The sequence below is a fragment of the Equus asinus genome, chromosome 10, assembly GCF_041296235.1.
Source record: "Equus asinus isolate D_3611 breed Donkey chromosome 10, EquAss-T2T_v2, whole genome shotgun sequence".
NCBI lineage: Eukaryota > Metazoa > Chordata > Mammalia > Perissodactyla > Equidae > Equus > Equus asinus.
In genome coordinates this window covers 37,592,408-37,616,214 of record NC_091799.1, presented here as the reverse complement: position 1 = coordinate 37,616,214, position 23,807 = coordinate 37,592,408, and the positions used below count along the sequence as shown (strand labels likewise).

The 23,807-nt window shown below is 37.3% G+C and overlaps 1 protein-coding gene across 1 annotated transcript in view; it reads left to right on the top strand.

Annotated features, from left to right (window-relative positions):
* The first annotated feature begins 418 nt into the window (after nucleotides 1-418).
* Nucleotides 419-23,807, top strand: part of TMEM38B (transmembrane protein 38B) — a 51,007-nt gene continuing 27,618 nt past the window's right edge. Inside the window, exons 1-2 of the mRNA XM_014834489.3 lie at nucleotides 419-686; nucleotides 22,533-22,689. Coding sequence (XP_014689975.2) covers nucleotides 443-686; nucleotides 22,533-22,689 — 401 coding nt within the window. The 5' untranslated portion in view covers nucleotides 419-442. The remainder of the gene's footprint in view (nucleotides 687-22,532; nucleotides 22,690-23,807) is intronic.

The window sequence follows — 23,807 nt, the reverse complement described above, 5'->3', positions numbered from 1 at the left end:
ATCACATAACTTTACATTACAAAGGGGCAATAAAATGTATGTAAATTAAACCTTTAAAAAAGCCGACACAAAATTTCTTGAGGACTCCCAGAGCGTCCTCCAGACTTATGTGGGTTACATGTATCAATACTTAGCATATTAGAAATTATAACTGAGAAAAATTTAAAATACTTTTTATGTATTCGTTTTAAAAATAATAAATGCACTACATGTTAACATAAATAATGTATTTTTTATTCATGATTTATGTTTCCTTCATCCGCCCCTTCTCCCGGGTCTGGCACAGCTGCGAGCACGGAGTTGGCGCCGGACCCTTATCAGGAGAAGCAGAGGACAGCCGGGAACTCGCTCGCCCCGCCTACCTGCCAACCGCCCGCGCGCCTGCGGCTCCCAGGCTCGCGGCCCCGCCCCTCGGCGCGCCGGGCCCCAGGAGCTAGGGCGCATGCGCAGCCTCCTCCAGGCCGCGCCGGAGGGCGCGCGGCCGCGGTTGCCTCCGCCTCCGCCTCCGCCGCTGTCGGCTCTCGCCGGGAGCCAGTCGTCGCGGCTTCCTGGGCCGCTGTGGTGGCTCGTCGTCATGGAGTCCGAGTGGGAGAGGCTGACCCTTGCCTTTTCTCGCACGTCTATGTTCCCCTTTTTTGACATCGCCCATTACCTGGTGTCGGTGATGGTGATGAAGCGTCAGCCAGGTGAGTGCGGCGCCGGGACTGGCCCCTCGGAGGTCCCCGCTCCGGGCGAGGACGGCGACGCCGGGTGACCGCCGAGCTGGAGGGGCGCCCAGAGATACAGCTCGTCCGACCCCTCGAGGACAGATGGGGAAACCGAGGCCGGGAGGGAGGTGGTCCGGGTACTCGTCAAAGGAGGCGCGACCTGGGGTCCGCGACGCCGCCTCGGGGGGTGGGGTCCTGCCCTGCAGCCACGGGAAGGCCCCCGGGACAGGGGACAGGGAGGCCGGTGCCCGCCAGGATTTGCGCGGTCTCCTGGCGGTGCCAGCGCTTCCTTGGAAAGTAGTTAAGTCACCTGGGAACAGAGGTCCCTGAGACGCGAGTTTGACTCGGGCGCGTGGGGTCGTGAATGGCCGTGGACTGCTGTCCGCTTAGGAAAATTGTATAAACGCTTAAGCAAAATGCCTCCAGGCGACCCACCAGTCTTCCCCTCAACGCCTGTTCTGTCACCTTGCTTCGCACGGTCGACAGAATGATTGTTGAGAAGAGAGTGGCTTCCCGTTTTCCGTCCTGCGGGTGACACTGTGCAAGAGTCGTGGGGCAGTTTCACTCTCTGGTTGGGGGTCTAGTCGTATACAGCGTCGTGGGTTCTTTTACGTATGCGATCAACCAGCAAGACTTGTATTTCCCGTTCAAGATATGTTTGCGCTATATTGCTTTACTTTTGCAGTTCTTTTCCCCGCCTGTAGTTTTATGGGTCTCCTCTTTCTCGGAAGTCAGGCATTTTCTTTGTCTACTTTCTGTGTGTTCGTGCTGCCTTTAATCCGCCTGGTCCTGCGCAGAGCTAATGAGTGAGGGCTGGAGGCTGCTACCGTACCTCTATGGACTACTGGTCTTTTAAACCCTTGGCCCTCAGAAATATTTTTCGTTTACATTGCAAGTTTGTAAGTCAGTCTCAATTATTGTTTGGTAGAAGTTTTGACCTGGATAAGGAGAATATTATTGTATTAAATCAGGACAGGTAATCTGCATAACATGCAGCTTCCTTGATTTGAAAACAAGTATATTTTATTATTATGCCATATTCAGTATTTGATTTTCTTGTATAGGCTCAATCAGATGTTCTCAAAGTGTGATCCAGGAACCCCGGGGTTCCTGACACTTGCAGGTCAAAATTGTTTTCATAATAATGTGCAGAGGTTGTTTGTCTTTTTCACACTCATTTTCTCACAAGTGTGTGGTGGAGTTTTCCAGAGGCTACGTGACCTGCGATACTGTAACAGATTGAATGCAGAAGCAGATATGAGAATCCACCGGTTTTCTGTTTGAAGCCAGATGTTAAAGAGATTTGCTAAAATAGAAAAGTGTGACTTTTCTCACTAAGTGTTTTTTGCTTGGGAAAATTAACTATTTTTCATAAAAATACGTTGTTTTTGTTAACATTTAGTGCATTTATTATTTTTTTATTGAGGTTATGATATTTTACAACATTGTGAAATTTCAGTTGCATTATTATTTGTCAGTCACTGTATAGGTGCACCTCTTCACCTTTTGTGCCCAACCCCCAACTCCCTTTCCTCCTGGTAACTACTAAATAGTTCTCTTTGTCTGTGTGTTTATGTTCCACATATGAGTGAAATCGTACGGTATTTGTCGTTATCTGATTTATTTTGCTTAACATAATACCCTCAAGATCCATCCATGTTCTTGTGAATGGGATGATTTTGTCATTTTTTTATGGCTGAGTAGTATTCCATTGTATATATATACCACATCTTCTTTATCCAGTCATCAGTCTGTGGGCGCTTAGGTTGCTTCCACGTCTTGGCTATTGTGAGTAATGCTGCAATGAACACAGGGGTGCGTAAGTCTCTTTGAATTGCTGATTTCAAGTTGTTTGGGTAGATACGCAGTAGTAGGATAGCTGGGTCATATGTTATTTCTATTTTTACTTTTTTGAGAAATCGCCATACTGTTTTCCATAGTGGCTGAACCAGTTTGCATTCCCGCCAGCTGTGTATGAGGGTTCCTTTTTCTCTACAACCTCTCCAACACTTATTTTTTGTCTTGGTGATTATAGCCATTCTAACGGGTGTAAGGTGGTATCTTAGGGTAGTTTTGATTTGCATTTCCCTGATGATCAGTGATGTTGAACATCTTTTCATGTGCCTCTTGGCCATCTGTATATCTTCTTTGGAAAAATGTCTGTTCATATCCTCTGCCCATTTTTTGATCAGGTTGTTTGATTTTTTTGTTGTTGAGATGTATGAGTTCTTTATATACTATGGAGATTAACCCGTTGTTGGATATATGGTTTGCAAATATTTTTTCCCAGTTGATAGGTTGTCTTTTCGTTTCCGTCCTGGTTTCCCTTGCCTTGTAAAGCTCTTTAGTCTGATAAAGTCCCACTTGTTATTTTTTCTTTTGTTTCCTTTGTCCGAGAAGACATAGTGTCTGAAAATATCCTTTTAAGACTGATGTCAGAGTATACTTCCTATATTTTCTTTTAGAAGTTTTATTGTTTCAGGTCTTACCTTCAAGTCTTTGATCCATTTTGAGTTTATTTTTGTGAATGGTGTAAGAGAATGGTCTACTTTCCTTCTTTTACATGTGGCTGTCCAGTTTTCCCAACACCGTTTACTGAAGAGACTTTCCTTTCTCCATTGTATGTTCTTGGCTTCTTTTTTGAAGGTTAACTGTCCGTAGATGTGTGGTTTTATTTCTGGGCTTTCAATTCTGTTTACGTTGATCTGTGTGCCTGTTTTTGTACCAGTCCCATGCTGTTTTGATTACTGTAGCTTTGTAGTATGTTTTGAAATCAGGGATTGTGATGCCTCCAGCTTTGTTCTTTTTTCTCAGGATTGCCTTGGCTATTTGGGGCCTTTTGTTGTTCCATATAAATTTTAGGATTCTTTCTTCCAGTTCTGTGAAGGATGTCATTGGGATTCTGATTAGGATTGCATTGAATCTGTCAATTTCTTTCAGCAAAGTCTTGTAGTCTTTCATTGTATTGGTCTTTCTCTTCCTTGGTTAAATTTATTTCAAGATATTTTATTCCTTTTATTGTGATTGTGCATGGGATTGTGTTCATGAGTTCTCTTTCCGTTAGTTTGTTTATTAGAGTATAGAAAAGCAGCTGAATTTTGTAAGTTGATTTTGTACTCTGCAACTTTGCTGTAATCGTTGATCATTTCTGATTGCTTCCTGAGCATTTATTGTTTTTAAAATGAATACATAAATAACTTTTAAAGTTTTCTCAGTTATGATTTCTAACATGCTAAGTATTGATACATGTAACCCATAGAAACAAAAACTCTTCAGAGTCATGAATTTTTTTTAAGTCGAGCTTTTTAAAGGTTTAATTTACATGCATACATTATATTCACCCTGTTCAAATATAAAGTTCTGTGAGTTTGAACAAACACATACAGTCATGTAACTACCACCACAATCAAGATATAGAACAATTTCATCACCCACCCCGTATTCCCTCTTGCCTCTTTGTAGACAGCCCTCCCCCAGCCCCTAGCTCACTAATTTTTAGGGATGCAGAGGAGTCCTGAGACCAAAATATTTGAGAACCACTGAACTAATTGAATGCTAATACACATGGTGTGAAAAATATTTTACATTCCAGTACCAGTACTTGTAAATAGGTAAAAATGATAGAATTTACATGAAAGAGTGTACCTATTTAAGCTTTTACCACAAGTGTGTTAGACTCCCTGTTTCCTTTGCCAGTATTGGCTGTTATTGGTCTTAAATATCTTGTCATTCTAATAATCAGAAAACATAGTTTTCATTTGCATCTGTCATGGTTACTAAGGAGTTTGTGCTTAAGTTTATTGGCCATTTGTACATTTGTGTTTTTACTCCTATAAATCTGTTGAGTTGATCATATTGTTTTTCCTATTTAAAATGTAATACATTTTTAAAAATGATGAATCATCCTTGTATTCTTGGAATAAGCTCTACTTGTTTGATGTATTATTTTAAATCATTAGGGATTTTGATTTGCCAATACTGTTACCTGCCACATACATACATTCTTTACCTGCCACACAAGAGGGGCCAAATAAAACTGGAACACCAGGCTTATGTCAAGGAAGGGGTTTTCTGTTTTGGGTGATATCACCTGGGAGACGAGAGTGAGCCCTCAAATTCGTCTCATCTCCCTGAAAGATGGGAGGCCAGGGGTTTTAAATCTTACAAGGAATGGCTGCTTGGAGGGAGAGGGGAGCCTGTTGCCTTGCTAGCTGGCGTTTTCCTGCCAGCCTGCATTTGGCCTTGTGAGGCTGCTTTCAGGGAGGAGAATAGCAAGATACGGGAATCCGCAGGTGGATGTCCTGGGTTTTCTGCCTCCATGGTGGATGGTGGATTCTGGTGCCAGGAAGCCGAGGAGTAAGTAGAGAAAGGGGGTGAGTGTTTTGATTTTAACCCCATATATGCTGGGTTTAATGTAGGGGAACTGATATCAGGGCTGATATCAAGACTTTATATACATTTTTACCTAATTGGCAACTTTTCTGTGCCCCCCCAGTGACTGATTCTCTGAAACTCAGATGTGTAGTACAATAAAACTGCAATTCATCTATGTACTGTGACCAGGGTTCTTGTCTTTTCCTTTCAAACATGTTACTCCTTGAGACTCTGACTTTTGGAATGTACCCTACCACTGTCAATACCTCATTCCTGCTCTCCCACCACTTACGTCTTGTGATTTGTGGTCTTTGTCTAGATCTTAAAACATGCCAGTGGAGGCAAGAGGGTGAAGGAAATTGATTCTCTCTTTGGTCTGGATAAAGATAGCATCCCTTTTTTGTTTGGTTTAGGTTGTAGGCCTTCAAATCTCAGGAAAGATGATGGTCTGCCCTATCCCTTCCCTTTTCCATGTGACTTGTTTTTCTTAAGCAAAGGCATCAGGGTATTTAATAAGTTGGATTGTTTTTTATTTCTTAGTTTACCTCCATTTGTCTTATAATAAGCTTTAGTTTCTCCAGAACCCTGACATCTGATTATCTATAGTTTTTAGTTTTGGCTAGTAATGCAGGGTTTTTCCCCTTCTTTCTTGGGCATTTTGTTAGGAAATTGGAAAATGCTGCTTTCAGAGCTGTTAGAAACCATTTTAGCAGAAAATTTACATCATCAATTTTAATCTCTCTTATCTTAACATTTTAAATCAGTCTGCTCTGTCTCTTTTCTATTTAAATCTTTGTTAAGATAAACACATTTCTTCAATCCTACATTCATATCCAATTGTTTTTTTCTGGAAAACTTTCTGAAAATTTAATCTACAATTATTTCTACTTGATTTTTATACACAAAATCTGTTATTTTGCTCTTAATTCTCCCACCACTATCTTGCTAACCTCTCTCAAATCACGTGTAGTTCAATTAATAAAATATTCATTGACACTCTACTGCATATGTTGAGGATACCAAGATGAAAGATACTGTTACAGCCCTAAGGAAACTCAACTGTGCTGTTTTTTGTTTGTTTTGGTAGTGTCACATCAGGTTGCACTACCTTTCCTGCACAATAATAATATTCATTCGTTTCAGATTTCAGATGCATGCATCAGTATCTTAATTCTGATCCTCACAAATCCTTTTAAGGTAGGTATTATTGAACTCATTTTACAGATCAGGAATAGTCTTACAGGAATAAAATAACCTTTGTTAAGTCACATAGTTTCATAAATTATGGGGCAAGTTCTTGGATTAATTGCAAAGTTCTCAACTATTCTGTGCTCTCTCTTTGTAGGTCCATTTAATGTTCCTAGTTTCTCAGTGTTTAGTAATTTTTCAATAAGTTGTCATTTGACATGGTTATTTTCCCTCATGATTTCTGTCTTTTCCATATCACCAATCAGTTTCTCCTTTGCTTTCAGGAATTAAATCCAGCAATAAAGTTTGTCATATTCCTTCCTCTAATTTGTGGGAGATGAAAGGATTAGTAAGTCAGGAATTTATCAGTTCTGGGGATTCTGGAAAGGTGGCAGTATAGTTTTGCTGTCTTTCTGAATCCCCACATAAAAACATATGGAAAAGTAAAAAATTATAAATGTACAGCTCAATACATTTTCAGAATGAATACATCTATGTAATCGACATCTGGATAAAAATAGAACATTCATGATACCCCAAAAGCCCCCTATGTTATATGATGCTTTAAAAATCCAGAACAGGTTCTGCCCAGTGTGGGATGGAAAAGATATCTCAGAAATGACAATCTGTAATTTACTACTGTGAGTTTAGGGAATCTTATTTAAATATCTTGTGTGTGTGTGTGTGTGTATATATATATATATATATATATATATATATATAAATAAATAAATATATATATAAATTTTTTCTCCCCAAAGTCCCACTAAATAGTTGTGTATTCTGGTTGTAAGTCCTTCTAGTTCTTCTATGTGAGTCGCTGCAACAGCATGGCTACTGACAGATGAGTGGTGTGGTTCTGCAGCCAGAACTGAACCTGGGCCACTGAAGCAGAGTATGCTGAACTTTAACCATCAGTGCTGGTTCTAATATTTTTTTAAGTGAAAGGAAAGTTAGAATATTGAGTGGCTTGACGTAAAATATTGGTCAGGGAGCGTAGTGTGAGAGAAAGAGCTCATAAAGTCAGGAGACCAGTGTTTAGTTCAAACTCTACCACTGCCTGGGTGGTTTAGGATAAGAACTTAAATCTCAATATTTTATTTGTGCAGGAAGTGAGCTGGATTAGAACTCCAGCTGAGCAGTGTCCCCTCCTCAGGAGTCTCAGTTTTGGCTCTAAAGAGCTTTTCCTCCAAGCTTCTAAGTTTAAATAATTTCAGCCTATCTTTTGTTCCTCCAGCTGTGGTAATTGCTTTCTGCAGTTGATACCTCTGTGATAGCATAGTATTTACTTTTTACCTTTTCAACAATTAACAGTTTTATACCTACTTACTTCTCTATATTAAATTCTCTCTGTTAAAATAATTATGTATTTTCTGTTACCTGACAACTCTGACTGGTACAGAAACCAACAAGTGGGGTTTAATTTCTCTTTCTAGTTTGCATGTGTCATATTAAGATAGCTAAAGTTCTGGCTACTTCCTGCCCATAGATCCTGTCAGTATAATGTCTCCAGTGTAGTGGGCCAGTGTGATCTTGTGTGGACTCAGTAGGATCAAAATCTTTGTGGCCTTTTTGGAGAGCAGGAGAATTGACATAGATCTGAGGCAAGACGGTGATAGTATACTGTTAACCTTGCCAAGTACGATCAAAGTGTTTCTGGGATTCTTTGCAAATTAATATGGAGAAAAAAGCATTTGCTTACCAAGTTACAGGGGTTCTGTTGATTTGTTCCAGTAAAAATATGGTGTCTTCAATACCAGCTGCAATTGGAATCATTACCAGTCTACATTTATGATAACCCACAGTCTCCAAGATCCATCTGCCTATGTATAGACCAAACAGGAAAGTTAAATGGGATGTGATAACCATCACCACCTTTTCATCTTTCGTGTTTTTGGTTATGGCACCCGTTTCTGTGGTATTGCATTTTAAAAATGTCTTAGTGAGGAGAAGAAACTCTAGGGGCTTCTACTTGACCATTCCTACCAGAATGACCCTTACTTCATGGATCAGAGAATCAAAATGGGGATTATGCCAGTTGTCAGAAGTGTCTGTTCTAGTTATACGTTAAGGAACTGGGGAAATAACCACAGAGTGGGTCTTAGATTTACTTGGCCCACTGTGATTCAAACTTGATCCAAAGCTCCCTGAATTATGTCACAGATAATCTCTAAGCCTCTGTTGCCTACATGATTATTTTTTAATAATTTTGATGAAAAAGCATACTTGAGGCATATAAGATAGATATGTTGTTAATTTTTCTCTTTTTCTTTTTAAGGAGATAAATCTATAATGGGCAATACTAGGGCAAAGTTTTACTAATACAGTCGCGTGCTGCATAATGACACTTAGGTCAACGACAGACTGTGTATACGATGGTGGTCCCATAAGATTAGTACCATATAGCCTAGGTGTGTAGTAGGCTATACCATCTAGATTTTGGTAAGTACACTCTGTGATGTTTGCACAACAACAAAATTGCCTAACGACACATTTCTCAGAACGTATCCCCATGGTTAACGACACATGACTGTGTGGGATTTAAAAATACTTTAACTTTTAGAAGGCTAGAACATTCCTCTGCTGCTTTCTGGAAGTCATATCTACTGCCAGCAAGCTGAATGTTAACTGTTTTGAAAATAGCTACAGTGTAACTAGTTCTTAAAAATAGGGACACACTGCAGAACTAAAATAGACTAAGTGCATCAAAATAAAGAAGTCGTGTATGCAGTACATCAAAAGATATCTTTCCAACCTTTGTTATAACCAAGTCAACGCAACTATTTGAAACATCGTTTAATGACTCATTTTGGCCAGAGTGTGAAATTATTCTTATTTTTTTTTCCAGTAATTTTATTGAGATCATAATGGTTTGTAACATTGCATAATTTTAGGTGTACATTATTATTTATCAGTTTCTTAATAGACTTCATTATGCTCACCACTAGTAGTGTAAATTTTATCCATCACTGTACATATGTGCTCCTTTAGCCTTTTCACCCGCCTCAACCCCTTCCCCTCTAGAGACTACTAATCTGTTCTCTTTATCCATGTGTTTGTTATCTTCCACATATGAGTGAAATCATGCAGTGTACGTCTTTCTATGTCTTGCTTATTTTGCTTAACATAATATCCGTAAGGTCCCTCCATGTTGTTGCAAATGGGATGATTTTGTCTTTTCTTATGGCTGAGTAGTATTCCATTGTATATATATATATATATATACCACATCTTCTTTATCCATTCATCCATAGAAAGGCACTAAGGTTGCTTCCATGTCTTGGCTATTGTGAATAATGCTGCAGTGATCATAGGGGTGCATAAATCTCTTTGGATCATTGATTTCAAGTTCTTTTGATAAATACCCAGTAGTGGGATAGCTGGATTATATGCTATTTATATTTTTAATTTTTTAAGAAATCTCCATACTGTTTTCCATAGTGGCTGCACCAGTTTGCATTTCCACCAGCAGTGTATGAGGGTTCCTTTTTCTCCACATCCTCTCCAACTTTTGTTGTTTTTTGTCTTAGTAATTATAGCCATTCCGACCCGTGTAAGGTGATATCTTACAGTTTTGATTGGTATTTCCCTAATAATTAGTGATGTTGAACATTCTTTCACGTGTCTCTTGGCCATCTGTATATCTTCTTTGGAAAAGTGTCTGTTCATATCCTCTGCCCATTTTTCAATCGGGTTGTTTTTTTGTTGTTGAGTTTTTTATATATTTTGGAGATGAACCCCTTGTGGGATAAATGATTTGCAAATATTTTCTCCCAGTTGGTGGGTTGTCTTTTCATTCTGTCCATGGTTTCCTTTGTTTTGCAGAAGCTTTTTAGTCTGATGTAGTCCCATTTGTTAGCTTTTACTTTTGATTCTTTTGCCTGAATAGAAATGGTATTTGAAAAATCCTGCTAAGACCAATGTCAAATAGTGTACTGCCTATATTTTCTTCTAGGAGTTTTATGGTTTCGGGTCTTACATTCAAATCTTTAGTCTATTTTGAGTTTATTTTTGATTATGGTGAAAAATAATGGTCTACTTTCATTCTTTTGCATGTGGTTGTCCAGTTTTCATAACGCCATTTGTTGAAGAGACTTTCCTTTCTCCATTGTATGTTCTTGGCTCCTTTGTTGAAGGTAACTGTCCATAGATGTGTGGTCTTATTTCTGGGATTTCAATTCTATTCCAGTGATCTGTGTGTTTGTTTTTGTGCTAGTACCATGCTGTTTTTTTAAATATTTTATTTTTTTCCTTTTTCTCCCCGAAGCCCCCTGGTACAGAGTTGTGTATTCTGAGTTGTGGGTCCTTCTAGTTGTGGCATGTGGGGTGCCACCTCAGCATGGCCTGACGTGTGGTGCCATGTCTGCACCCAGGATTTGAACTGGCGAAACCCTGGGCCACGACAGCAGAGCACGCGAACTTAACCACTCAGCCATGGGGCCGACCCCCATGCTGTTCTGATTACTATAGCTTTGTAATATATTTTGAAGTCAGGGATTGTGATGTCTCCAGCTTTGTTCTTTTTTCTCAGGATTGCTTTGGCTATTTGGGGCCTTCTGTTGTTCCATATAAATTTTGGAATTCTTTCTTCTATTTCTATGAAGCATGTTATTGGGATTCTGATTAGGATTGCATTGAATCTGTAGCTTGCTTTAGGTAGTATGGACATTTTAACTATGTTTATTCTTCCGACCCATGAGCATGCAATATCTTTCCATTTCTTTATATTGTCTTAAATTTCTTTCAATAATGTCTTACAGTTTCCAGTGTATAGATCTTTCACTTCTTTGGTTAAGTTTATTCCTCGATATTTTATTCTTTTTGTTGCAATTGTAAATAGGATTGTATTCTTGATTTCCTTTTCTGCCATTTCATTATTAGTGTATAGAAATGGAACTAATTTCTTAAAATTGGTCTTGTACCCTGCAATTTTGCTGTAGTTTTTGGTTATTTCTAATAGTTTTCTGATGGATTCTTTAGGGTTTTCTATATATAGAATCATATGTCACCAACAGCAAGAGTTTCACTTCTTCCTTTCCAATTTGGATTCCTTTTCTTTCTTTTTCTTACCTAATTGCTCTGGCCAGATGGCCAGAACCTACAGTACTATGTTGAATAGGAAGGGTAAGAGTGGGCACTGTTGTCTTGTCCCTGTTCTCAGAGGGATGGCTTTCAGTTTTTCACCATTAAGTATGTTGTTGGCTGTGGGTTTGTCATATATCGCCTTTACTATGTTAAGGTACTTTCCTTCTATACCTATTTTGTTAAGAGAGTTTTAATGATAAATTGATGTTGGATCTTGTCAAATGCTTTCTCTGCTTCTGTTGAGATGATCATGTAATTCTTATTCCTCATTTTGTTAATGTGGTGTATCACATTGATTGATTTGTGGATGTTGAACCGTCTCTGTGTCCCTTGTGTAAATCCCACTTTATCATGGTGTATAATCCTTTTAATGTATTGCTGTATTTGGTTTGCCGATATTTTGTTGAGCATTTTTGCATCTATGTTCATCAGTGATATTCGCCTATAATTTTCCTTCTTTGTGTTGTCCTTGTCTGGTTTTGGTATCAGGGTAATGTTGGCCTCATAGTATGATTTAGGAAGCATTCCATGTTCTTCAATTTTTTGGAATAGTTTGAAAAGGGTAGATATTAAATCTTCTTTGAATGTTTTGTAGAATTCTCCAGAGAAGTCATCTGGTCCTGGACTTATGTTTTTTGGGAGGTTTTTGATTACTGTTTCAATCTCTTTACTTGTGATTGTTCTATTCAGATTCTCTATTTCTTCATGATTCAGTTTTGGGAGGTTGTATGAGTCTAAAAATTTATCCATTTTTTCTAGATTGTCCAATTTATGGGCATATGGTTTTTCATAGTATTCTTTTATAATCCTTTGTATTTTTGCAGTATCTGTTGTAATTTCTCCTCTTTCATTTTTAATTTTATTTATTTGAGCCTTCTCTCTTTTTTTCTTGGTGAGTCTGGCTAAGAGTTTGTCAGTTTTGTTTATCTTTTCAAAGAACCAGCTCTTAGTTTTGTGAATCCTTTCTTCTGTTTTTTAGTTTCTATTTCATTTATTTCTGCTCTGATTTTTATTTCCCTCCTTCTGTTGACTTTGGCTTTTGTTCTTCTTTTTCTAGTTTAGTTAGGTGCAGTTTAAGATTACTTACTTGATGTTTTTGTTGTTGGGGTGGCCTGTATTTCTGTGAATTTCCCTCTTATGACCACTCTTGCTGTGTCCCATAAGAGTTGTTATGTTGTGTTTTCATTTTCATTTATCTCCAGGTATTTTTTAATTTCCTCTTTGATTTCTTCATTGATCCAGTGGTTGTTCAGTAGCATGTTGTTTAGTCTCCTCATATTTCTGACTTTCCCAGTGTTTTTCTTGTAGTTGATTTCTAGTTTCATAGCATTGTGGTTGGAAAAGATGATTGAGATGTTTTTAATCTTCTTAAATTTATTGAGGCTTGTCTTGTTTCCCAACATATGGTCTATCTTCGAGAATGATCCATGTGCACTTGAGAAGAATGCGTATTCTGCTGTCTTTGGATGGAATGTTCTCTGTATATCTATTAAGTCCATCTGATCAAGTGTTTCATTTAAATCTACTATTTCCTTGTTGACTTCTTCTGGATGGTCTGTCCATTGATGTAAGTGGGATGTTGAGATCCCCTACTGTTATTGTGTTGTTGTTAATTTCTCCCTTTAGGTCTGTTAATAATTGCTTTATGTACTTTGCTGCTTGTGTATTAGGTGCATATATTAATAAATGTTATGTCCTCTTGGTAGAATGTTCCTTTTATCAATAATTACATACTGCTCCTCTTTGTCTCTCATTGTCTTTTTTTAACTTGAAGTCTATTTTGTCTGATATACGTATATGGCAACACCTGCTTTCTTTTGTTTGCCATTAACTTGGAATATTGTCTTCCATCTCTTCACTGTGAGCCTGTTTTTGTCTTTAGAGCTGAGATGTGTTTCCTGGAGGCAGAATATTGTTGGATCTTTTTAAAAATCCATCCAGCTACTGTGTGTCTTTTGATTGGAGAATTAAATCCATTCACATTTAGAGTGATTATTGATATATGAGAGCTTAATACTGCCATTTTATCTGTTGTTTTCTGTTTTTTCTGTTTTCAGTGTTTCTCTTCCTTTGTACTTCTGACTGCCATTTCATATTGGTGGTTTTCTGATGAGATTTTCTCTCTTTTTGTGAATTGTGTCTCTGCTCTAATTTGTTGTTTAGTGGTTATGTGGGGTTTGTATAAAAGATCTCATGGATAAAATAGTCCATTTTCTCATAGCCTCTTATTCTGTTAACCTCAGCAAGTTCCATCCCTTTCCTCTTCCCCTTCTGAGTTCCTGCTGTTACAAATTATTGTGTCTAATGTTGTGAGTTTGTGACTAAGTCGAAGTGTCTATAGTCACTTTTGATGCTTTCTTTCCATTTATGTTTTAAGTTATAATTATTTACCTCCCTATTCTGATAGAGAGCTGTGCTTTTCTGATTATGTCTGTCTATTTATTTCCTTGCTGAAAGCTTTGTAGACCTTTGCCTTTTTCTTTCCGTTGTGAGGGCATCTTTAATTATTTCTTTTAGGGGAGGTCTTGTGGCAATGAACCCCTTAGCTTTTGTTTATCTGGGAAAGCTTTTATTTCTCCATTGCATCTGAAGAAAAGTTTCACTGGATAGAGTATTCTTGGCCGAAAGTTTTTGTCTTTCAGTATTTTGAATATATTATTCTGTTTTCTCCTAGTCCATAGAGTTTCTGCCAAGGAGTCTGCTGAAAGCCTGATAAGCTGTCCTTTGTAGGTTATTTTCTTGTGCCTTGCTGCCCTTAATATTTTTTCTTTGTCCTTGGCTTTTGCTAGTTTTACTATTACATGCCTTGGAGAAGGTCTTTTAGGATTCATGTAATTAGGCCTTCTATTAGCTTTGTGTATTTGTAAATCTGGTTCCTTCCCCAGGTTTGTGAAGTCCTCGGCTATTATTTCTTTGAATGAGCTTTCTGCTCCTTTCCGCCTCTCTTCTCCTTTTGTAATACCTACAATCCCTAGCTTGCTTTTCCTAGTTGAGTCAGATATTTCTCAAAGAATTCCTTCATTTAAAAAAAATTTTAGTTCTTCTCCTCCTTCACTTCTAGAATGGCTATATTTTTGTCTTCTAAATCACTAATTCTTTCATCTATAACATTAGCTCTATTTCTTAAGGACTTTAGATTATTTTTTATTTCATTAATTGTGGTTTTCCTATCCACAGTTTCTGCTTGATTTTTTTTATAGTTTCAACCTCTTTGGTGAAGAGATTAATTTTATTCCTGAGCTCATTGAACTCTCTTTCTGTGTTCTCTTGTAAGTTGTTGGGTTTCTTTATGACAGCTGTTTTGTGTTCTCTGTCATTTAGGTTGTAAATTTCTGTGCCTTCAGGGTTGGTTTCTGGAGAATTGTCATGTTCCTTCTGGTCTGAATTGTTGCTGCAGTTTCTCATGGTGTTTGATGAACTAATCTTTTGTCAGGGTTTTTGTGGCAGTGTTAGTTCACAGATTACGTCTTCTACCACTAAGAGGAAGCAGGAGCAGAGTTTCTGCTCCCCCCCGTCTGCTGGAAGCTATTGGGGTACTGTTGGCACTTGTGCTGCCCTGGGAAGCTCAGTGGCTTGTATGGACTGTGCTTGGAGAGGAGGGCTTCCTCCTGAGACCGAGATTGGGCCACTCCTTGGGGCTGCAGGGGCACAGTGCACTCCCCCCACCCCCTGCCAGGAAAGTGATCATAAGCGAGCTAAGGGCTGCTGCCACCTCTTCCTATGGTTGCCCCACACATGTTCCCACTTTTGGGGTGCTCCTGCCAGGCTGGAAAGCTTTCCTATGTGTGCATAGGGCACTGGGGGAGGGCAGGGAGTGCTCACCTATGTCCACTACTTCCTGGAGGGCCAGTCTATGCACCCTCAGATGTAGAGCTGTGTGTGTCTCTCAGGCATCCTGTCGTGCTGTGTGGGCTTCCTCCATTGGTCAATGAATGTCCATTTAGTTGTAGTTCAAAAGGGAGAGAGACAAAGGGAACAGCTCACTCTGCCATGTTGCTGATGTCACTCTCCTGGAATTATTTTGTAGACGGGATTTTAAGTGAATTTGTGGGGGTAGAATGTGACTTTTATTTTTTAGTCTTCATTTCATAGTGAAAATATTTTGATGTTAAAGTACTTTAAACATCTTATACTTTGAATTAGATTTAGGTCTCAATGCAACAAATTTTGCTAAGGGTTTTGGGGAAAATCTATCAATAGCACATCACAAACATCTTAACTCTAGGTAGTATAGAGAATATTTTTTTCTCTTTTAAATCTTAGTATATTAAAAATAAAATAATGTATCCTAATTTATGACACAACTTTTTCTCTAGCTAAAAGGAATACATCTTTGTTTTAAAATTGAAAATAAATTAAAGATGTATTAGCTATTTTTTCCAACTAAAAGTTATTTATATTCCCTAAAGATATACCAGCTGTTTCTGGTTAACTTTATATATTTTCATAGTTTAACTTCACATTAAACTAATTCTGCTACTAGCGTGATTCATACAAAGGAACATAACACCCAAAAGAACTTTGTCATAAGATTGCCTCATAAAGTAAACTGTATTACCATCGTGTGTGTACTGAAAAGAGCTTTATAGAAAGGCATATTTGAGTTACAGAAGTTCTTCTGACTGACATAATTTTGAAAATTAAGTGAAAAGACTTATGTAAGGGAGATCCTCCCTTTAACTCTGTTCTTTTTTTTGGTCTAATAAAATCTTAGTTTTATTGATTTAAGACTGTTGGAGTTATGAGTGCTTTTTCAGTACCATATGTGGTGTTCTCATCCTAGCATTGCAATGAGAACTCAAAAGAATTATATCTTGGGCTCAGAGAATTGAGTCAGAAGCAGCCCAGGGGTTGCACTTTGCCTGTTTATTTTCTCTGCTGTTAGTCATCAATCCACTCAGCAGATAAATCAACAGTGTCTACCGTGTGTAGTGTGTGCTGTGTGTTTTTATGTGTATTCTCTCATTTTAAATCCTTGTCTGTTATATAATTCCCATTTTATGAAAGTTGAAATTTAAGTCAAGATAAGTTAAGGTCCTCCGAAGAGGTCACAAAACTGGTATGCAATCACAACTGCCTCTCTGACTCACTGCAATACTAAGGGAAATTAGTGGAAAAAAAACTTGTAATACTTATGGGGCCGGCCCGGTGGTGCAGTGGTTAAGTTCACACGCTCTGCTTCCCAGTGGCCCGGGGTTCACTGGTTTGGATCCTGGGTGTGGACATGGCACCACTTGGCATGCCATGCTGTGGTGGGCGTCCCACATATAAAGTAGAGGAAGATGGGCACGGATGTTACCTCAGGGCCAGGCTTCCTCAGCAAAAGGAGGAGGACTGGCAGTAGTTAGCTCAGGGCTAATCTTCCTCAAAAAAAAAACAAAACAAAACTTGTAATACATAAACTCCTGAAATATTGTACATGTATTTTTCTGTGATACAATAAACATTTATAGAGCACCCACTTTATGCCAAAGTCTCTTCAAGTCTCAAGGGGTAACAATCTTATAATGGAGCTAATACTTGTGAACAAAATCTAGAATGTGATATGTCTTAAGAGGAAAGAATAAGACAATGAGAAAGTTGAGAGAAAAGGAAAGTTATTTTGACAGACTTAATTAGAAATGAATATTTCGTGAGTTAGTAATTTGTGTGAAACGATTTAGTAAATTTGATTTGAAGTGTTTTAGTGGTCAAGGAAAACCTGGATATATTTGAATTTGGCTAAGCCAGTGAGTGGTGAGTGTCAGATGGATGAAAGCCTTGTAGGACATTTGGTCCTGTATGAAATGTCCAGGAGTTTTACCGAATGGTTTTGGACAGGACCAAATATGAAGGACCTTTTGGCATGGACCAAATGTCTTATGGATGTTTTGGACAGGACCAAATGTTAAGGACCTTTTGGTATGGATCAGATGTCTTATGGATGTTTTGAATAGGACCAAATGTCTGCTAATCAGATGAAAATAACTCTAAATCTTCCATTAGAACAGTACTAAGGAATATAGAGGATAGAGACATGAGCCAGTATTCCCGTATTGTATATTTATCAGAAGTAATCAGTTACCTAGGAATGTGTCTTCATAGTGACTGCTGTGATGGACGCATTATAGCTCTTATATGGTTAGAGCTCCCTCCCATTTGCAGACTGTGTCCCCAGAGCTAACCAGGGCATGCCTGTGAGAGAGAGACACACACACGCAAACACACATGGAGTGGGGTTGGGGGAGAGAAAAGACAAGGGGCAAAAGGAGTGTGTATGTGTAAATAAGCATAGAAAAAAATATGAAAGTGTCACTCCTCAGGAGAGGAGTGTGATTGAATGGTAGAAGTAGAGAGGAAAAAGTAATTTTGCTTTTTATTTCTATTTTCTTCTGTAGTCATAGTGATAGCTAATATTTATTGCTTATTATGTGCCAGGCATTTATTCTGAGTGCTTTAAATGTACCCACCTGTAGTCAGTCCTTACAGGCCTACCTTGCTATGAGGTAGGATATTTTTTCCCTGTTCCTCTTTTATCTGTGTATCTAGATCTGTATGTATATCTCTGTCCGTATATCTATATCTATATCTTTATCTATTTTAAAGATGTAGGAAAGCAAAGTGCTGGAGCCAGGATTTATACCTGGGCAATTAAGCTCTACAGTCCACACTATTAAGCACTCTACGTTGCCTTTCAACATGAGGATGGCTCATTATGGCAGCTAGTGTCCACTGACCAAAAAAAGATCATACTCATTAACTGCGCTGACTGACCAGTGTTATAATCAATCACCTGTATGGGGTACATCGTATGGGGCAATAGTGAACAGAGCCTATACACATACTTAGATAGATAACAATATATGTGTGCTAGAGACATAGTGGTGTCGCATCTTACATAGAGATTTGGCTCTAAAGACTATGACCATGTATCATCAAAATAACTTGAAAATTCTTAGATTTAGGGGAAGATGCTGCACTGGAGATTGACATCCTTTCTTTTAGTAAGTTTCTCATAACTAATTTTTCTTCCAGATTGGAACAGGTCACCATTTCTTGAGTTATCACCAGATGCTTATCATTAAACCTTGGCGTCACTTCACTTGACAGGATGTGTACACCACAGAAAATTCACGTCTGCCAACTCATGTTCACTCCTGGGCACATTTTGTTGTGTGGAATGATGGGTTGTGCTATTTAAATTTTTACCTCCTTTTTTTTTTTTCTGAGCACATATAGATGAATTTCCATGTTAATAAAAGTATGATGTGTTACTCTGCTGAACCCCCGCATACATTTGCGTAGTTGTTTTTTTGTTGTTTGTTTTTGCATGAGTGGGCCTCTTCCTAAGAGGTAACAACAGTTAACAGTTTGTTTGTAGGTTCGTGCAGACTTTATTTTATGCATTACCTGCATGTGTATGTACCTAGAGAAATATCTAGTTTTCTGTTTTTCCCCTTTAAGTGATTTTTTACTGTACATACTGTTTATATACATATGGTTGCCTTTTTTGTCAGGTCAGTGCATGTAAAGCTGCCACCTGTTTTTGAATAAATGTGTTGTATTCCTCAGATTGGATGTGACCTAATTTGTTAAGATTTTGTTTAATTATACAATTAATAAATGGACATTTTATTTTAAAGAATTTAAATATAGTTAAATAATATGATGAATATAATTAAGTACATTTAAAGCCCCTTTGACCATCTTTCCTAATTCCAGGCTTGTCTCAAGAGATAATAACAGTTAACATTTTGGTGTATTGCAGACCCTTTTCTGTGCATTCCATGTATATGTATGTGCCTATAGAAATGTGTGATCTTTGCATTTTCGCCTGTAATGATTCCATGCTGTAATACTGTTGTCCAACATGATTGTATTTGGTTTTTTGTTTTTACTCAACAGCATGTCTTGGGGCTCTTCCCATGTTGGTATTGATCTACCACATTCTTGAGTTGCTCCTGTATAGTATAAGTGATCATGGTTTGTTTAACTGATCCTCTGATGATGGTCACTTAGATTGTTATCATTTTTTCACAGCATTATAAGCAGCATGGCTTTAATATTTATGGAACTTCTTGGGCACTTGAGTCAATTTTAAATTTAAAATTTTAGTTGATATTGCCAAATTGTTCTTCAAGATGGTTTACCTGTTTATACTTTCACAAGAGTATATGAATTGCTTCACATCTTTGCCAATTTATTAATATTAAGCTGTAGGGTTTTTTTTTTTTTTTGCCAATTAGATGTGTGTGAAATAGCCTCTCGTTTTCCCTTGATCACTGATGAGTTGAGGACTTTCCTTTTTTTGGTATGTTTATTAGTCATTTATAGTTGCTGCTTTGTGACTTGCCGATTTTTCTATTGTGTTGATTGTCTTTTTCTGTTGATTTGTTGGAATTTGCCTTATGTGTATTGAAAAAACATTCTGTCCCAGTCTTTTGTAATATAGAAGTTTTAAATTTTGATGAAGTCAAATTTGAAATCTTCTCCTTCATGGCTTTATTCAGGTTAAGAACTTATCTTTCTGTTCTCAGATTGCTGGATTTTTTTTAAAAATCAATAATGTGAAATTTTTATCAAGTGACCTTTTACTGTCTGACCAAGGGAGTGATCATAATAATTTGTTAGTATAGTGAATGATTTTCATGAATTTCTGAATATTGAACCCTCCTTAAATTCTTTTGGTAAAATCTACTTGGTTATGATTTATTATCCTTTCAAAAAACTACTGATTTCAACTTTTTATTAATATATTTGTGCATTATACTCATAAGTTAGAATTATAGTGTTTCTCTCTTTTTTCCTTCCTCCGTCCCTCTCTTCCTCCCTCCCTCCGTGTCTCTTTCCCTTCCTTCTTTCTCACTGATTCTCTCTTTTTTCCTTTCTTTATAACTTTTGATGTTGGCCTTATGTGTTTCATGGAATGATTTAAATTTTTCTCCTTTGCTAAATTCTATAATGGTTATATAGCATAAAAATGAGTAATCCAAAACAATTCGGTAAATGTTTTCTATGAATTTATCTGAGTCTGGCAGCTTTCTTAGGATAGATCTTTGACTGCCCTGTAGTTTTTTTCCATAGTTATTTGTATGGTCAGATTTCTATCTGTTCTTAAGAGAATTTTGCTAATTTATAGTTTCTTAGAAAACTGTCCATTTCAACTATACCTTCACATTTACTAGGTTAAATACAAGTTATTTTCCTATAATTAAAAAAATCTCTGACTAAAATAATTTCTTTCTAATGTTAGCATTATTTGCATGCCCTCTCCCCTTCTGAAACTTACTGAGCAATGATCTGTTTTATTGGTCCTTTCCAACAACTGCTTTGTGTTGGCTTTATTGATTGCCCATCTCTACCTCCCAATTTTAGCATCTATTTAATTAGTTTCTACTTTTATTTTTATAAATTGCTACTATTTCTCTAGCTGAGTTTATTTTTGTGTACTTTTTCCTTTGATAATTTCAAACTTAGAGAAAAGTTGCCAGAGTAGGTCAAGGAACTCCCATATACTCTACCTAGGTTCACCAACTACTTACATTTTGCCCAATTTATTTTTTTTCCCAACTTTATTGAGGTATAATTGCAAAAACGATATGTATTTAAAATATACAGTGTGGTGATTTGATATACATATACATTGTGAAGTGATTACCACAATCAAGTCAGTTAGCGCCTTCATCACCTCACATAGTTACCTTTTTTTGGGGGAGGGAGTGATAACACTTAAGATCTAGTCTTAGCAAATTCCAAGTATACAGTACAGTATTATTAACTATAGTCACTATGCTGTACATTAGATCACCGGAACTTGTTCTTATAACTGGAAGCTTGTACTTTAGCATTTTCTCTCTCAATGTTTTTATTTATGCATATTACTTTTTCAGAACCACTTGAATGTAAATTGGAGGCATTTTACGCAGTTTCTTCTGATTACTTAAGTGTGCTAATTTTAAGAACCATGGTACAGTTATCAAAATCAGGAAATTTAACAGTGATACAATGCTGTTATCTAAGCCACAATCCATATTTAAATTTCATCAGTTGTCCAAAAAGTTCTTTTATAAATATTCTTTCTACTCCAGTATATGATCTAGGATATGCACTGCATTTAGTTGTTGTCTCTTTAATGTCATTTAATCTGGAACATTTCATCAGCCTTTTCTTGTGTTTCTTGACCTTTACATTGTTAAAGTATAGGCCAGGCTTTTTTCTCTTTTATTCTTTTCTTCTTTTTTGAGGAAGATTAGCCCTGAGCTAACATCTGCCGCCAATCCTCCTCCTTTTGCTGAGGAAGATTGGCCCTGAGCTAACATCCATGCCCATCTTCCTCTACTTTTATATGTGGGATGCCTACCACAGCATGGCTTGCCAAGCGGTGCCATGTCCGCACCCCGGATCCGAACTGGCTAACCCCGGGCTGCTGAATCGGAACATGCGCACTTAACTGCTGTGCCACCAGGCCACCCCCTTTGTCTTTGTTTTTAAAAATTTATTTAGAATAGCCCTCAATTTGGGTGTGTCTGCTTAGATTAGTTCAGGTTATACATTTTTGGTAGAAATACCACAGAAGTGATGATACGTTCTTAGTGCGTCATATCAGGAGTCACCCGATGTTGTTTGTTTACAGTGACGTCTGCACGATTTCTCCACTGAAGTTATTTCCTTCTGTAATTAATAAGTAATTTCTTAGGCAGCGTTTTGAGATGATGTAAATTTCTATTCCTCATCAGCCTTTCACCTCTGGGTTTGTTTTATTGTTTGCTTTCTAGCCTGTCCATGTTGAAGGCTTATTTTATTTATCTCACCTTTTATTTTTGAAGTACTTAAGATTATAAATTTTTCTTAATGTATTGCTTTGACATACTGACTAGGAGTACTTACAGTAGGATTGGGAATGAAAGGAGACAGTAAATGGGGAGATTGTTTATAATAATCTACTAGTAAGAAACTGGCAATAAGAGCCTGAACGGAGTATTTTAAAGGTGCCCAATCATCCATGTCTTAACAAAATGTTTCTAGCTTGATCTAAAGAACAAAAGGTATGGTTTTTGATGATTGTGATTGTCACACCTATGAGTAATGTTAAGTTCCTGAAAGTTATGAAGTTAAGAAGTTTGTTTCTTTAGTGCCACTGATACCTGAGACTTGTTTCGTGTACAGCTGTCAGACCACGTTTTTACTTTACCGTTTCAGGAGCAGCAGCAGAGGCCCGGAAGAACCCTTTTTCAAGCTGGTTTACTGCGATGCTCCACTGCTTTGGTGGAGGAATCTTATCCTGTGTGCTGCTTGGCGAGCCTGTATTGAGGTTTCTTGCAAACAACACTAATATATTACTGGCATCTGCAATCTGGTAAGCTGCCATTGTGGTGAACTATGAGTCATTTTAAAAATTGTTTTGTAAATTATTAGTAAATGGAACTTTTTGCTTTAAAAAATATTTTATCTTCTTGAAAGTTAATGCATGTGCAAGGGAAGAACCCAAATGCCAAAGGTTTTAAGTGTAAAGTATGTCTCTTTCTAACCCTTCTCCCTTGCCCTCCCAGAGACAGTTATTACCATTATCTAATGTATCTGTAGTGGAGGCATTCAAACATGAAAGAGCATCAAATATTTGGCCCCAAACAGTTTATCTTGTGAACCTAACCCATACATGCAGATATACAACAGGATAAAATCAAGAATGTGACCAACCACATGAAGTCTAATTGATTATGATTCATATGCAATAATTATTCCTGTCATACTCTTTGTTGGATCTGTCAGAACTTTATGAAATTTAACATTAATTTTGTTTTGAATTTAGTTTTGAAGTGAAGAAAAAATGTTAGGAATTACTTTGGAGTTTTGCACACCCAAATTCAGGTATCCTTAAGGATTGATCCATCAAGTTAAACAGAAGCATAATACAAATCACAGTACTTGTTATATCTATAGCAAAAACTATGCTTTTCATTAAAAAACTCTATCAATGAAATATATAACATGTTAGGAACACTTAAAGTTCATTTTTATTGGGATAATTTTTAAATGAATATATAACCAGTCATAAAAGGAAATATTATAAATAGTAGTGGCAATGGGAAAAAGTAATAGTGGGAACCTGTGGCAGTGGAAACTAGTAGGAGTAGAATAATAAATTTGATAGCTAATATTTGTTGAATTATTACTGTATGTCAGCTAAATTCATTATATTCATTTTTCATATTTAATCACAATTCCTTTGAGGTAGCTATTATTAGTAGTATTCCCAATTGACAAATAACAAAACTGAGGCATAGTGAAACTTTGCTAAAATTTTCGTATTTAGTAAGTGATTGAGCTAGGATCAAAACCAGGAAGTTTGACTTTAGAGCCTTGACACTGACCAGCCACTTCTCTCATAGATTTGTTTAACCATCTCTTAAAGTATAGTCTTCCAGGTGCTATGTGTTTTGAAAGACTTTCTTAAGGACTTTTATTTCTGTAACA